Below are 17186 nucleotides of genomic sequence, written 5' to 3'. Positions count from 1 at the left end.
TGAGAAAGGGCAGTGTGTAGTGAGATTGAGATTGTGTATATACTGTATACTTTATCCTTCCCTATCTATTCTTTACTATCTATTGCATCTTAGCTGCTCTGACACTGCTCATCCATATATTTTATACTTATATATTCTTATCCCATTACTTTACTAGATTGTGTGTTTTTGTTGTGGAATTTGTTTTGAAATTAGATTTTGTTTCTGGAATTGTTAGATATTACCTGTTAGATACTGCTGCACCGTTGGATCTAGAAGCATAAGCATTTCGCTACACTCACAATAGCATCTGCTAGCCATGTGTATGTGACCAATAAAATATCATTTAATTTGATAACAAGGGGGCTAATCCTTGCACACTGCCTCAGAATAAACAGCGCAAGTTCTCGGGATTCCTGAGAGGGGCAGGTGGATGTATTTGGATGAGCCAAATTCTTCCGCAAGATTGTGTGGCTCTGGAACCTCTTCCCCAAGCATTTACTGTGGCAACAGTGCTCCCAAGTGGCTTGTTCAATGGGGTCAAGTTACTGGTGGCCGAAGTCTCCGAACCTGGTGTGGACTGGATATCAGAATGCACAGTTTCTTCTCCACGTTTAGACACATGGTTGTCAAGAGTGGTGGATATGACAACAATAATTATCCCAGTCCTCAGGGTGGAGCGCTGACCCTTCAGGAGATAATTTATGGGAGACTGGCAGTCTCACCATGGGTGATGACGAAGGTGGCGAGAGGGTACAGTCTACAAATCGCTCTGGATCCTCCTCCTTTTTTGGCTTCATTACGTTGATGGTCCCCGAGATCCTAGCACCTGTCTTTTGAGAGGAGATTTCCTCTCTCCTTCAAACGCAGGCTGTTCGTGTGGGTCCCGTGACAGAGGTACAGAGCGGTTGGTAAAGCCTGTACTTCTTAGTTACCCGAGAGCGATGGAAAGTTGGATTCCATCCTGGACTTACTCACCCTTCACCAGCTTTTGCAGTCTGTGCGCTCCAGCGATTGGTTCACATTCATAGATCTGAAGGATGCACATTTTCAAGTGCTATACATCCTCCCCATCTCCCTATTGCCTGCACATATTCTATGGTGGTGGAGGCAGTTGTGGCACCGGTGCAGTGTCAGGGGATCAGAGTATTTTATTTATCTGGATGATTGACTGGTCATAGTGGAGTCGAGGGAACAGGTGGCAGCTCCACACTGCCACTCTGGTTATCTCTGGGGTTCATAGTGAATCACAAGAAAAGTTGTTTGACTCGGCTCAGCATATTCACTCATCGTGACATGACCCTCCAGTATGACAATGCCACCAGCCATACTGCCCTTTCTGTGCGTGATTTCCTGCAAGACAGGAATGTCAGTGTTCTGCCATGGCCAGCAAAGAGCACGGATCTCAACCCCATTGAGCACGTCTGGGACCTGTTGGATCAGAGAGTGAGGGCTAGGGCCATTCCCCCCAGAAATGTCTGGGAAATTTCAGGTGCCTTGGTGGAAGAGTAGGATAACATCTCACAGCAAGAACTGGCACATCTGGTGCAGTCCATGAGGAGGAGATGCACTGCAGTACTTAATGCAGCTGGTGGCCACACCAAATACTGACTGTTACTTTTGATTTTGACCCCCCCTTCCCCTTTGTTCAGGAACACATTATTCCATTTCTGTTAGTCACATGTCTGTGGAACTTGTTCATTTTATGTCTCAGTTGTTGAATCTTGTTATGTTCATACAAACATTTACACATGTTAATTTTGCTGAAAATAAACACAGTTGACAGTGAGAGGACGTTTCTGTAGAGTTTATGAAAGTTGTGATGCCTCAATGTCTTTTGTTGATGTGTCTGTTTCAGCGCTGGGTGATTGTCGACGACAGGATTGTGGTGGCATGCACCAACAGACAGGGTGGGATATTGTCGCGAACTCTCCTTAACCTGGCCCGTTATCTGCTCGTATGGAGCAATGCGCATTTTCTGTTGCTCAGGCTTTGGTCCTGGATGCTCTGTGTGAGCCATTGGAGTCTGTGGACCTGAAGGTCCTTTCCTAAAAGACTGCCCTGCATATTGTGCATTTATCCAGGTTATTTTTTATTTATTTAACCTTTATTTAAACAGGCAAGTCAGTTAAGAACAAATTCTTATTTTCAATGACGGCCTAGGAACAGTGGGTTAACTGTCTGTTCAAGGGCAGAACGACAGATTTGTACCTTGTCAGCTCGGGGATTTGAACTTGCAACCTTTCGGTTACTAGTCCAACACTCTAACCACCAGGCTACCCTGTCGCCCCACAGGTTACCACAGTTACCCTGCACAGTTACCCTGCTGGTTTGAGCCTTGGACTGCTGTGGTTTGTTGATGAGGCTACGCGTGAATGCACATTATCAAGTCACAGCAGATGCCCTGTTGTTTTGGACTTGCGGTTCCTTGTGTGAGTTCTGGCATTCCAGACTCCTCAGATCTCTATGTTAGCCTTTTTGGAACCAGTAGGATCTACGGACTAGGCCTGCCGTTGACAATGTTACCCAGCTTTTTGCCCACACCTGTGATTGCAACATGCCTTGTATACTGTTGTTTAGGATAATTATAATTGTTTTAGTTTACTGCAGAGCCCCTAGTCCCACTCAACATGCCTCAGATACCTCTTTTGTCCCACCACCCACACATGCGGTGACCTCAGCATAACTAGTGCATCCAGAGATGCAACCTCTCTTATCATCACTCAATACCCCTGTCTGTACATTATGCCCTGAATGATCACGGAACCCACCAGGTACAACCCTAAATCCGTAAACATGGGCACCCTAATAGACATTATCCTGACCAACTTGCCCTCCAAATACACCTCTGCTGTTTTCAATCAGGATCTCAGTGATCACTGCCTCATTGCCTGCATCCGTAATGGGTCCGCGGTCAAACAACCACCCCTCATCACTGTCAAACGCTCCCTAAAACACTTCTGCGAGCAGTCCTTTCTAATCAACCTGGCCCAGATATCCTGGAAGGATATTGACCTCATCCCGTCAGTAGAGGATGCCTGGTCGTTCTTTAAAAGTAATTTCCTCAACATCTTAAATAAGCATGCCCCTTTCAAAAAATGTAGAACTAAGAACAGATACAGACCTTGGTTCACTCCAGACCTGACTGCCCTCGACCAGCACAAAAACATCCTGTGGTGGACTGCACTAGCATTGAATAGTCCCCGCGATACTGACTGCATAGTCAGTTAGGAAAGCAAAGGCTAGCTTTTTCAAACAGAAATTTGCATCTTGTAGTTCTAACTCCAAACAGTTTTGGGATACTAAAGTCCATGGAGAATAAGAGCACCTCCTCCCAGCTGCCCACTGCACTGAGGGTAGGTGTCACGCCCTGGTCATAGAGAGGCTTTTATTCTCTATTTTGGTTCGACCAGGGCGTGACTAGGGTGGGAATTCTAGGTTCTTTATTTCTATGTTTTCTGTTTCTATGTTTTGGACGGGGATGGTTCTCATTCAGGGAGAGCCGTCTATCGTTGTCTCTGATTGGGAATCATACTTAGGCAACATGTTTTGCCACCTTAGTTGTGGGTAGTTGACTTGGTTAGTGGCCTGTATAGCTCTAGTAAGCATCACGGTAGTTTCCTTATTCCTTGTTTTTGTCGGCGACACTCAAAACAAAAATGTGCGCTCACCACGCTGCCCTTGGTCCGGTCATTTCCACCCTGACGACGATCATGACAGTAGGAAACACTGTCACCACTGATGAATCCACAATAATCGAGAATTTCAATCAGTGTTCTCTACGGCTGGTCATGCTTTCCTCCTGGCTACCCCAACCCCAACCTGGCTACCCCAACAGCTCCGCACCCCCTGCAGCTACTTACACAATCCTCCCCAGCTTCTCCTTCACCCAAATCTAGATAGCAGATGTTCTGAAAGAGCTGCAAAACCTGGATCCGTACAAATCAGCTGGGCAAGACAATCTGGACCCTCTCTTTCTAAAATTATCCGCCACCATTGTTGCAACCCCTATTACCAGTCTGTTTAACTCTTGGATCTACCCATCCCGGATCCGGGAGAATTGTCATCAACTGACACTAATTAGCATAATGCAACAGACATAAATATTGCTAGAAAATATTCATATTTATGAAATCACAAGTGAAATATATTGAAACACAGCTTAGCCTTTTGTCACTCACCCTGTCATCTCAGATTTTGAAATTATGCTTTACAGCTAAAGCAAGACAAGCATTTGTGTAAGTTTATCGATAGCCTAGCATAGCATTATGCCTAGCTAGCAGCAGGCAACCTGGTCACGAAAATCAGAAAAGCAATGAAATTAAATCGTTTACCTTTGATGAGCTTTGGATGTTTTCACTCACGAGACTCCCAGTTAGATAGCAAATGTTCCTTTTTTCCAAAAATATTATTTTTGTTCTAACTAACAAACAGTTCTTCATGTTTGGAGAATGAGAATTCCCAGACTGGCATTGCGGTCACGACAACAACAAAAAATATTCCAAATTAGCTCCATAATATCGACAGAAACATGGCAAACGTTGTTAATAATCAAACCTCAAGGTGTTTTTCAAATATCTATTCGATAATATATCAATCGGGACAGGTGGCTTCTTAGTAGGAAAGAAAGAAACAATGGCCGAATTTGTCTTTTACGCACAAAACACTTTGAGAGCCTCCAGCTGACCACTGACGCAATGTTGAAGTTCAGGCTCATTATTCAAAATAAAAGCCTGAAACGATGTTCTGTGACACTAGACACATTAGGGAAGCCATAGAAAAAGGAATCAGGTTGATATCTCATTCACTGCTCAATAGGGACGCATCGGAACGCAGAGCTTTCTAAATAAGAGTCCCTTCCTTATTGGATTTTTCTCAGGCTTTCGCCGGCAATATCAGTTCTGTTATACTCACAGACAATATTTTTACAGTTTTCGAAACTTTAGAGTGTTTTCTATCCTAAGCTGTCAATTATATGCATATTTTGCCCGTTTACTTTGGGAACGTTATTTTTCCAAAAAATGAAAATAGTGCCCCTAGATTCAACAGGTTTTAACCTCTCTTTCGTATTGTCCGAGATTCCTAAAGATTGAAAAGCTGCCGCGGTCATCCCTCACTTCAAGGGGGGTGACACTCTAGACCCAAACTGTTACAGACCTATATCCACCCTGTCCTGCCTTTCTAAAGTTTTCAAAAGTCAAGTTAACAAACAGATCACTGATCATTTCGAATCCACCATACTTTCTCCGCTGTGCAATCCGGTTTCCGAGCAGGTCACGGGTGCACCTCAGCCACGCTCAAGGTATTAAACGATATCAGAACCTCCATCAATAAAAGACAGTACTGTGCAGCCATCTTCATCGACCTGGCCAAGGCTTCTGACACTGTCAATGACCGTGTTCTTATCGGCAGATTCAACAGCCTTGATTTCTCAAATGACTGCCTCGCCGGTTTCACCAACTACTTCTCAGATAGTTCAGTGTGTCAAATCGGAGAGCCTGTTGGCAGTCTCTATGGGGGTACCACAGGTTTCAATTTTCGGGCCGACTCTTTTCTCTGTATATATCAACGATGTCGCTCTTGCTGCGGGCGATTCCTTGATCCACCTCTAAACCTCCAAACGAGCTTCAATGCCTTACAAACAAACCTCCAAACGAGCTTCAATGCCATACAACACTCCTTCCATGGCCTCCAACTGCTCTTAAACGCTAGCAAAACTAAATGCATGCTCTTCAACCAATCTGCTTCTTTAATCAGCACAACAGTTTTCAGCTGTACTAACATAATTGCAAAAGGGTTTTCTATTGATCAATTAGCCTTTTAAAATGATAAACTTAGACAAGCTAACACAACGTGCCATTGGAAAACAGGAGTGATTGCTGATAGTGGGCCTCTGTACGCCTATGTAGATATTCCATTAAAAATCTGCCGTTTCCAGCTACAATAGACATTTACAAAATTAACAATGTCTACACTGTATTTCTGATCAATGTGATGATATTTTGATGGACAAGAAATTAGCTTGTCTTTCAAAAAACAAGGACATTTCTAAGTGACCCCAAACTTTTGAACGACAGATACAAATTAAATATGAATGATTGATCCCTTAACCATCAGAAAGGTTTCACTCTAGTATTGGACATGCACACAAGCAGAGAGTGGAAAAATGCAGTATACCTATATACCGTAGGGTGCAGTGGGAAAATGCAGTATACCAATATACCGTAGGGTGCAGTAGGAAAATGCAGTATACCTATATACCGTAGGGTGCAGTAGGAAAATGCAGTATACCTATATACCATAGGGTGCAGTGGGAAAATGCAGTATACCTATATTCCGTAGGGTGCAGTGGGAAAATGCAGTATACCAATATACCGTAGGGTGCAGTAGGAAAATGCAGTATACCTATATACCGTAGGGTGCAGCAGGAAAATGCAGTATACCTATATACCGTAGGGTGCAGTGGGAAAATGCAGTATACCTATATTCCGTAGGGTGCAGTGGGAAAATGCAGTATACCTATATACCATAGGGTGCAGTGGGAAAATGCAGTATACCTATATTCCGTAGGGTGCAGTTGGAAAATGTTGTATACCTATATACCGTAGGGTGCAGTGGGAAAATGCAGTATACCTATATTCCATAGGGTGCAGTGGGAAAATGCAGTATACCTATATTCCGTAGGGTGCAGTTGGAAAATGTTGTATACCTATATACCGTAGGGTGCAGTGGGAAAATGCAGTATACCTATATACCATAGGGTGCAGTGGGAAAATGCAGTATACCTATATTCCGTAGGGTGCAGTGGGAAAATGCAGTATAACTATATTCCGTAGGGTGCATTGGGAAAATGCAGTATACCTATATACCATAGGGTGCAGTGGGAAAATGCAGTATACCTATTTTCCGTAGGGTGCAGTTGGAAAATGTTGTATACCTATATACCGTAGGGTGCAGTGGGAAAATGCAGTATACCTATATTCCGTAGAGTGCAGTGGGAAAATGCAGTATACCTATATTCCGTAGGGTGCAGTTGGAAAATGTTGTATACCTATATACCGTAGGGTGCAGTGGGAAAATGCAGTATACCTATATACCATAGGGTGCAGTGGGAAAATGCAGTATACCTATATTCCGTAGGGTGCAGTGGGAAAATGCAGTATACCTATATTCCGTAGGGTGCAGTGGGAAAATGCAGTATACCTATATACCATAGGGTGCAGTGGGAAATGCAGTATACCTATATTCCGTAGGGTGCAGTGGGAAAATGCAGTATACCTATATTCCGTAGGGTGCATTGGGAAAATGCAGTATACCTATATACCATAGGGTGCAGTGGGAAAATGCAGTATACCTATATTCCGTAGGGTGCATTGGGAAAATGCAGTATACCTATATACCATAGGGTGCAGTGGGAAAATGCAGTATACCTATATTCCGTAGGGTGCAGTGGGAAAATGCAGTATACCTATATTCCGTAGGGTGCAGTGGGAAAATGCAAGGAAAGGCTGGGCTGAATACAAAAATGATAATTTTGAAAATATTCTAATTTCCATTTTTACTTTAGAGAGCCATAATGTTTTTACACCCTCCTTTAAAGGATGTTACAGAGTCTGAAATAGACAGTGAAATCTTAAAGGTTTCTTGATCAAAATCTATTAAAATCTGTTTTAAAAAATTCTGCAGAAGGCATAGTACCTTAGGATTGCATATTTACAGATAGCCTGAATAGTATACAAGCACCTCACCCTAATAGGGTATTTTTTTAAACTCGTTATAAATATCATTACAAGGAAAATATAATGTTTTTTTTGTATTACAACTTTTCTGAAACATTGTAACAACATGTAACAAAATGTGTAAATTAGACTATATACACATGCCCACTCCACTTTTCTGGAAGCTGCATAAAGTCACTATATTTTGGGGGGCTTTCATTGGAAAAAGACACTACTGGACAATTCATACATTGTTGATAAACACTCCTCTCATCTTTCTTTATAAACAACAGTACTGCATTTTCTAAGAGAATCTTAGCAGGAACACATAATTTTCAAGATATCAACAATTGTTTCCTTTTAAGTCTGAAGAATTACATCTCCAAACAAGCACGAAAAATGCGGTGAATACACAAGCTTCTGAAGCGATCATACATACATCAATATCCAAATCAAATCTACTGCAAGTTTATTTGTCACATACTGTACATAGATTTGCAGATGTTTGTGTTTCTAGCTCCAACGGTGCAAAAACATACACACATAATCTAAATAGTAAAAGAAATGTCAGAACAAATACAAATACCAACCAAATGCTATCTATATGCATCTACACAGAACTCATTTCACAAGATATACTAGGAATGAAATGTACAGCAATATACATATTAGAATGAGCTATGTCGAGAATAAAGTGTTTAAATAGTGCATTTGGAAAGTATTCTTTTTCTACATTTTGTTATGCTACAGCCTTATTCTAAAATGTATTAAATCATGTTTTTACCCTCATCAATTTACAAACAAAACACCATAATGACAAAGTGAAAACAGGTTTTTTGATATTTTTGCAGATGTATTCCAAATAAAAAAATGATTTACCTTATTTACATAAGTATTGAGACCCTTTGTGATGAAACTTGAAATTGAGCTCAGGTGCATCCTGTTTCCTTTGAGCATCCTTGAGATGTTTCTACAACTTGATTGCAGTCCACCTGTGGTAAATTAAATTGATTGGACATGATTTGGAACACACACTATCTATATAAGGTCGCACAGTTGACAGTGCATGTCAGAGCAAAAACCAAGTCATGACGTCAAAGGAATTGTCCGTAGAGCTACGAGACAGGATTGTGTCGAGGCAAGAATCTGAGGAAGATTACTAAAGCACTGAAGGTCCCCAAGAACACAGTGGCCTCTAAATGGAAGAAGTTTGGAACCACCAAGACTCTTCCTGGAGCTGTCCGCACAGCCAAACTGAGCAATCGGGGGAGAAGGACCTTGGTCAGTGAGGTAACCAAGACCCAGATGGTCACTCTGACAGAGCTCCAGAGTCTATGTGGAAATGGGGTAACCTTCCAGATAGACAACCATCTCTGCAGCCCTTCACCAATCAGGCCTTTATGGTAGAGTTGCCAGACGGATGCCACTTCTCAGTAAAAGGCACATGACAGCCCACTTGGAGTTTGCCATAAGGCACCTAAAGTACTCTCAGACCAAGATAACAAGATTCTCTGGTCTGATGAAACCGAGATTGAACTCTTTGACCTGAATGCCAAGTGTCACGTCTGGAAGAAACCAGGCACCGCTCATCACCTGACCAATACTATCCTATCACCTGACCAAAGTCATACCCGTGGTACGGTCTGATATACCATGGCTGTCAGCCAATCAGCATTCAGGGCTTGAACCACCCAGTTTATAATATTACTTAAACTCTGTATGTATTTCTTACTGTATGTATTTCTTACTTTTTGGGGGGGGGGCCTACAGGTGCATGTTTTATAAACATATAATTTGAAATGGATAATTTACTTTTATAAACTGGGTGGTTCGAGCCCTGAATGCTGATTGGCTGACCGCCTTGGTGTATCAGACAGTATACCACAGGTATGACAAAATATTTCATTTTAGTGCTCTAATTACATTGGAAACCAGTTTATAGTAGCAATAAGGCACCTCAGGGGTTTGTGGTAAATGGCCAAGCACTCTGCGTTGCGTCATGCATAAGAATAGCCCTTAGCCGTGGTATATTGGCCATACACCACACCCCCTCGTGCCTTATTGCTTAAGTAACCCCCAACAAAAAATAACAAAACACATGTTAAATAAAGTATAAATAGTACTGTATTGTATTGTATTGTATTGTAATGTATTGTATTGTAATGTATTGTAAAGCAGTTGGTTATTGTAAAAACGTAACAAGATCCCCATTTCTACGTGACTTGTCAAGAGATACAGTATCGCCTGTCTCTCTGCTTCAAAATGTTATATTCTTACAGTATATCAATGAAATTCAGATAATGAGCGGAATATATTGTTATAAACAATCCAAGTATTTCAGCAGTGCATTTTACTCTACACTATTATTCTAAATGGTAGCACATATAGAGAATGGTGATGTAGTATTCACAGCACATAAACATACATTTATGTCAAATTGATACATTTATGAGGAAATAATATAGTATTTTACAGTGTTCCGCGGTTATCAAACTATATACGTTTACTAGGCACTCCACAATTTTGGTTCAGTAGTTTTCAGTTTTGAGAAGTTTGATTAATAAGTGATAATTAATTGTATTGTTAACAAATGACAAGAAAATCTAATCAAAAGTAAGGTGAATATTTTATTTTTAAAAGCAGATACTAGATTGAACATGTATCCAAATTGAAAGAGTGATTTTGTGTAGTGAAGAAATTTGTTTGTTATACTCAGTCAATTGAAAATGTATTTAGAGTTTTGACAAATTAGCAATTTTGATGATCTGTTTAGATGTTTGTGCAAATGTACCACATACTTGTGAAGACTTTTCATTAATTGGACTTATGACCAATCATATAAGCTACGAAAAGATCTGATGTGAAAAGATCTGATGTGATTGGTCAAAAGACCAATTAGTGGAAAAAATATCAGAATTTGTCTGCCTGTCAACGCAGCCTTTGTTGTGCAGTTTCCCAGAGTCTTCATGGTGGGGTATGTTGATACTGACATCCGTATCCCTTTCCTCTTTCCTCAGGCAGTGGTCTGCCAAGAGTACAACACCCAAAAGCACAACTCAACCTTCACCTTCTGAGATGGGGATCTGGCAGTGATACCCCTGGGAAGGGCCTTTGAGTGATCACACATTGGGACTCCGGGATTTCCCACCTACTCCGACACTGCAGCCCGGCCTACGTGGCCAGCATGAGCGTTGGGCGGATCAACCGTTACAGCATCGTGTCGTCCGAGGAGGAGGCGCTGCGCCTCACCAATATGCACAGCAGCAGCGGTGGCGGCATGAACGGCTTCGGCAACGGCAAGATCCACACACGCCGTAAGGTCCGCAACCGCTTTGTCAAGAAGAATGGCCAGTGCAATGTGCAGTTCGCAAACATGGAGGACAAGTCATCTCGCTACATGGCCGACCTTTTCACCACGTGCGTGGACATCCGTTGGCGCTACATGCTGGTGCTGTTCACACTGGTGTTCGTGCTGTCCTGGCTGGCCTTTGGCCTGGCCTTCTGGGTTATAGCGTTGCTGCACGGCGACCTGGACAACCCGGCCGGAGACGATAACTTCACACCTTGCGTCCTGCAGGTCAACGGCTTCGTGGCCGCCTTCCTGTTCTCCATCGAGACCCAGTCAACCATCGGCTACGGCTACCGCTGTGTGACAGAGGAGTGTCCGGTCGCCGTGTTCATGGTGGTCTTCCAGTCCATCGTTAGCTGCATCATCGACTGCTTCATGATCGGCGCCATCATGGCCAAGATGGCAAGGCCCAAGAAACGTGCCCGGACACTACTGTTCAGCCACAACGCAGTGATCTCTTTGCGCAACAGCAAGCTGTGCCTCATGTGGAGGGTGGGGAACCTAAGGAAGAGTCACATCGTAGAGGCCCATGTCAGAGCTCAGCTCATCAAACCCCGGATCACTGACGAAGGGGAGTATATCCCCCTGGACCAGGTAGACATCAATGTGGGCTTTGACAAAGGCCTGGACAGGATTTTCTTGGTTTCTCCCATTACGATTATCCATGAGATCAATGAGGATAGTCCACTCTATGGGATCAGGAAAAATGACCTGGATACGGCGGATTTTGAAATCGTGGTCATACTGGAAGGGATGGTCGAGGCAACCGCCATGACCACGCAGGCCCGCAGCTCCTACCTGGCCACGGAGGTACTGTGGGGTTACCGGTTCGAGCCAGTGCTCTTCGAGGAGAAGAACCTGTACAAGGTGGATTACTCTCACTTTCACAAGACCTACGAGGTACCGTCCACCCCGTGCTGCAGTGCCAAGGACATGGTGGAGAACAAGTTCCTGGTGCCCACCTCCAACTCCTTCTGTTACGAGAATGAGCTGGCCTTTCTCAGCCGGGATGAGGATGAGGAAGAGGAGGTGGTGGGCATGGGCATGGGCAGTGGTTCGTTCAGAGCGTTGGCCAACCTGAACAGTCCGGACCGGAATAATCGACACGAGTTTGAGCGGCTACAGACCACCAGGGGACTGGACCAAAGGTCGTACCGCAGGGAGTCGGAGATATGACCTCTGCACTACCTGGGGTCAACTTCGATACGTTGTCTTTCCTTCCAAGGGTAAAAATGCAGAACAATGCGCAGTGCCATAGGAAAAGCTGTCGACTGTAATAGGATGTAAAGTAAATGAGGGGACAGTGAAAGGGCAAGCGGGACACTGGAAAAGGTGGATGCTAGCAAACGTATGCAGCATGCAAAACTGTGGTAAAGAATGTCCACAGGACCACAACAAAAGGAAAAGGCCAGCGAAGGACATTATTCCATTAAGGAAACTTGAATCTTAATTTTTCATTTGAGTTGAGAGTGTTTAATGATGCATCGAACAGGTATAATGACAAGACCTAATATTCAGGACCTAGGTGTAAATATTATTGCTTAGATAAGTTATGTTTCATGTGGAGTATTATTTAAAAAACATCTTAAAAAGGATTTTTAGCTATTTGAAGTTGCTATTGGGCACAAATGGCAGCGTTACAGTTTAAAGCTACATATACGCTTCCCACATTGCTGGAATTCACAATCGCTGGAACTGAGTTCGATGACACATTGAAAATTCCTGTAAAAGTGCACTGCAACATTCAGAAGCAATGAGTCATGCTAAATGATCTAACCATCCACGAGCCACTGATGCACAACATAGTTTCACAACGTGGACTTAATAGATATAATTTGCACTATAAGCAGAACTTAAGAGTAGGCCCTATAGTAATGCAATAAATTAATTTTAGAATGGGCAATACATTTTATTGTTGATTTTGATACCCCTTGCTTAAAACATTAAAATAACACAGGATTATTCTGACCTCAATGAAGTTTGAAACAACTAAGTTGTTGATATGGAAAATATCATTACATTTCATCATTATTTTGATTATTCTCTTTACAACGAATCTATGCACATGTTATCAGGAGACAGAAGCTCAATGAAGATGATGCAATCCAGTCATCATTGCATAATTCTACAAAGAGAACGGGTTTGATGAAAGTATATCTGAACTCAATGAGAATTGAAGGGCTTCACATGTAAAAAGCATTTACCCTCTATTACACTTCATGACCAAAAGTATGTGGACACCTGCTCGTTGAGCATCTCATTCCAAAATCATGGCCATTAATATGGAGTTGGTTCCCCCTTTGCTGATATAACAGCCTCCACTCTTCTGGGAAGGCTTTCCAATAGATGTTGAAACATTGCTGCAGGGACTTGCTTCCATTCAGCCACAAGAGCATTAGTGAGGTCGGGCACTGATTAGGCGTTCGATGGGGTTGAGGTCAGGGCTCTGTGCAGGCCAGTCAAGTTCTTCCATACCGATCTCGACAAACCATTTCTGTATGGACCTTTCTTTGTGCATGGGGGCATTGTCATGCTGAAACAGGAAAGGGCCTTCCCCAAACTGTTGCCACGAAGTTGGAAGCACAGTTGGAAGATTTCCATTCACTGGAATTAAGTGGCCTAGCCAGAACCATGAAAAACAATCCCAGACCAGTACTCCTCCTCCACCAAACTTTACAGTTGACACTATGCATTCGGGCTGGTAGCGTTCTCCTGGCATCCGCCAAACCCAGATTTGTCTCTCGGACTGCCAGATAGTGAAGTTTGAATCATCAGTCCAGAGAATGCGTTTCCACTGCTCCAGAGTTCAATGGCGGTGAGTTTTACACCCCTCCAGCTGACGCTTGGCATTGCGCGTGGTGATCTTAGGCTTGTGTGCGGCTGCCCAGCCATGGACTTGCACTGATGTTGCTTCCAGAGGCAGTTTGAAACTCAGTAATGAGTGTTGCAACCAAGGACAGACCATTTTTACGTGCTCGGCGGTCCCGTACTGTGAGTTTGTGTGGCCTACCACTTTGCGGCTGAGCCGCTGTTGCTCCTAGACATTTCCACTGCACAATAACAGCATTTACAGTTAACAGGGGCAGCTCAAGCAGTGCAGAAATTTGACGAACTGATTTGTTGGAAAGGTGGCATCTTATGACAGTGCTGAAAGTCACTGAGCTCTTCAGTAAGGCTATTCTACTGCCATTGTTTTCTACAGAGACTGCATAGCTGTATTTCCTTGATTTTAAACACTTTCATCAATGGGTGTGGCTGAAATAGCCGAATCCACTAATTTGAAGGGATGTCCACATACTTTTGTATATATAGTGTATCTTTATAGTAAATAGCATTTTTTGTATGTTATAAAATCCCTTTTGATAGCTAAGTTCAAATAATATGAGGTGCATGCAGAAAGAATGTGACTTAACAGGTAAATGATTGTGAGTTAAGTTTTACTTTCCACAAAAACTGTCATCAATATATTCATAATGGCCTACAAAGGTTATGCGTGTGGGACAGGACATTCCCTTATCATGTTAAAATTATTCATCCAATTATTTTAGAAAAATATGGACAAGCTTTTAAAAAAACACTATCAAGCACAATAAACTATCTGTGATATAGTGATTTGATACCATTACACCGAAAAGACGCAATAGGTTTCCATGGTCAGTTGGACAGCCAATACGAAAAGCAATAATACTGAAATGCACCTTCCTATTATTTAGTCAACATAATTGACGATTGGCACAAAGCTCCGTTTTATTTCTGGATACCACTTCTTGAGTCTAATGATTTTTTTTGTGGTGCACCTGTTAGATAACAGCACCACACTCATCTCTCTGACTGATGTTTTGAGTTTGAGTTACATAGACATCCTTCATTCTTCATTTACTGGAGTGCTCTCCTAAGTTAGATAACTCAAGAGGTTGCTGAGCAGCTGAGTTACGTTTGATTTGGTACAACATTATATTAAGAATGATATGGACAAAATTATTTGTAAGGAGTGTTGTTGATATGGAATCTTCACCCACTGCGCACAGACGTGAATTCAACATCTATTCCACATTGGTGTGGAACAACGTTGATTCAACCAGTGTGTGCCCAGTGGGAAGCTACCGAAACGCAACTTGAAATTCGAATTGGACAATGATGCTTTGGACTGGAAGTAACAAAAGTAGTCATAATTGAGAAAGGTAAAAAGTGTCTTGAATGTAAATAATCTAGGTTCAACTTCAAGCACAATACCAAACAAAACCTTTCTAAATGGGAGCGGCAGGTAACCTAATGGTTAGAGTGTTGGGTCTGTAATAAAAAAGTTACAGGATCGAATCCCCGAGCTGACAAGGAAAAATTCTGTCTTTCTGCCCCTGAGCAAGGCAGTTAACCCACTGGTGTTGTGGATGTCAATTAAGGCAGCCCCCTACACCTCACTGATTCAGAGGGGTCGGGTTAAATGCAGAATACACATTTCAGTTGAAGGCATTCAGTTGTACAACTGACTAGGTCCCCCCCTTTCCCTTAAAACCAAATAAATGTATTATTTTAGTATGTACAGATTTGTTTTTGTCTTCGTTACAATTAATTGAGTAGTTTCACCAGTATCTAAGTAACGCAAGAAAACTAAGGTGCATGACAGATACATTTGAATATTTGGCATGAATCGTAGAATTTGAAATGTAATTTATGCCTACACATAATGCACTGCTCTACGAAATAGCATACCATTTATTATGCTGTGTCATGGAGTTAATGTCCCCTAAGATAGTACTTTTCTCTATTTCCTCTGACACCAAAATCACTGCCCTTCAAAGCAAGAAAACAACTATGAGATAGTCATTCAGCTGGCTACAGTGACTGATATTTTCCTAGTGGTCCTGTTATCCCTTGGGTATACTTTGCTCTAAATAATCCTACATAATGTGTTACTTTTTTGATTTTTTTAAGAAAAGAGAGATTTTTTGGGAGATGAATGAAACCTTTTTGTCCCAATCCTAGACTTAATGCTCATTGCCTTCTGGGAAGGTTCTGGTATCCCATGTATGACACCGTTGTACCTACTTACAATTTTTCAGTGGTATCCATGGTAAAGCATAATCAGCTTCTATGCTGCATCATCGGAATGAAAAGTTCCGTCATGCCTTTTTATTTTTTTATTTTATTTTTCCAGAAGGATTTTATTCCGTTTTAATGTTACCCAATCTGACCCCATTGAAACAGAGAAGGCACCAGCAATACACATGTATCAAAGTTGCACAAAGTCAACAAAGTATATTAGGTAACAGCTAAACATACACAGAAATCAACACATCTATTTTTATATTAAGTTGTTTTTAATATAACAATATTTCCATGAGATACAGTATAACAAAGTCATCCATATTTATCAATTTTGTACCAGAAAAAAATCAGAAAATCAGATTGTTTTTCATTTCAGCTTTTGATTAAACAGGTATTTCTCTTAAAGGGATGATTAGAAAACATTTGACCTCTGTAGAAGTCTTTCTATGGCCCAGGTGAAGAAATGTGTCCTGGGCTTTTTATTTTAATGGATAATGCAAAGCCAATTAAATTATTCAATTAAAACCTAATTGTAAAAGAAAACTGGATGGAGTGCATTTTTTTTCAATGTTTCCCTGAATAAAGGGGGAGGGTCAAAATCAAAAGTAACAGTCAGTATCTGGTGTTGCCACCAGCTGCATTAAGTACTGCAGTGCATTTCCTCCTCGTGGACTGCACCAGATTTGCCAGTTCTTGGGGAATTCTGGGCCCCCAGGGACCCCAGGAACCAGAACTGGAGGCCAGCCAGAGACAGATGTAAAGAGAGAGATCAATGGAGGATTAATGTTACAGCATGTAAAGGGTGCACTCGCACGACATGGGAGAATGTAAGCTCTTCTGTCACTAAGACTAGTGAGACCAGGGTTACTTTAATCTCAGATATGTCAGAAACATGCCACTATGCAACACACTGACCTAAAAACCCTGTTCATAGATAATGTGTCCAAGCATTTGGAAGGGTTACAAATATACTTTGGTTAAATGATACAGTGTATTTCCTGAGTGCTCTGGAGCAGGTTTTCATCTCTGTACTTTGCTCCGTTCATCTTTGCCTCGATCCTGACTAGTCTCCCAGTCCCTGCTGCTAAAAAACA

At 42.1% G+C, this 17186-nt stretch overlaps 1 protein-coding gene across 1 annotated transcript in view; it reads left to right on the top strand.

Annotated features, from left to right (window-relative positions):
- Window positions 1-16635, top strand: part of LOC135523966 (ATP-sensitive inward rectifier potassium channel 12-like) — a 30027-nt gene extending 13392 nt beyond the window's left edge. Inside the window, exon 2 of the mRNA XM_064951017.1 lies at window positions 10715-16635. Within this exon, the coding sequence (XP_064807089.1) occupies window positions 10882-12222 (1341 nt within the window). The 5' untranslated portion in view covers window positions 10715-10881 and the 3' untranslated portion in view covers window positions 12223-16635. The remainder of the gene's footprint in view (window positions 1-10714) is intronic.
- The last annotated feature ends 551 nt before the right edge of the window (window positions 16636-17186 follow it).

The sequence above is a fragment of the Oncorhynchus masou genome, chromosome 31 (genome assembly GCF_036934945.1).
Source record: "Oncorhynchus masou masou isolate Uvic2021 chromosome 31, UVic_Omas_1.1, whole genome shotgun sequence".
Lineage (NCBI taxonomy): Eukaryota > Metazoa > Chordata > Actinopteri > Salmoniformes > Salmonidae > Oncorhynchus > Oncorhynchus masou.
This window is presented reverse-complemented; position numbering and strand designations above follow the sequence as displayed.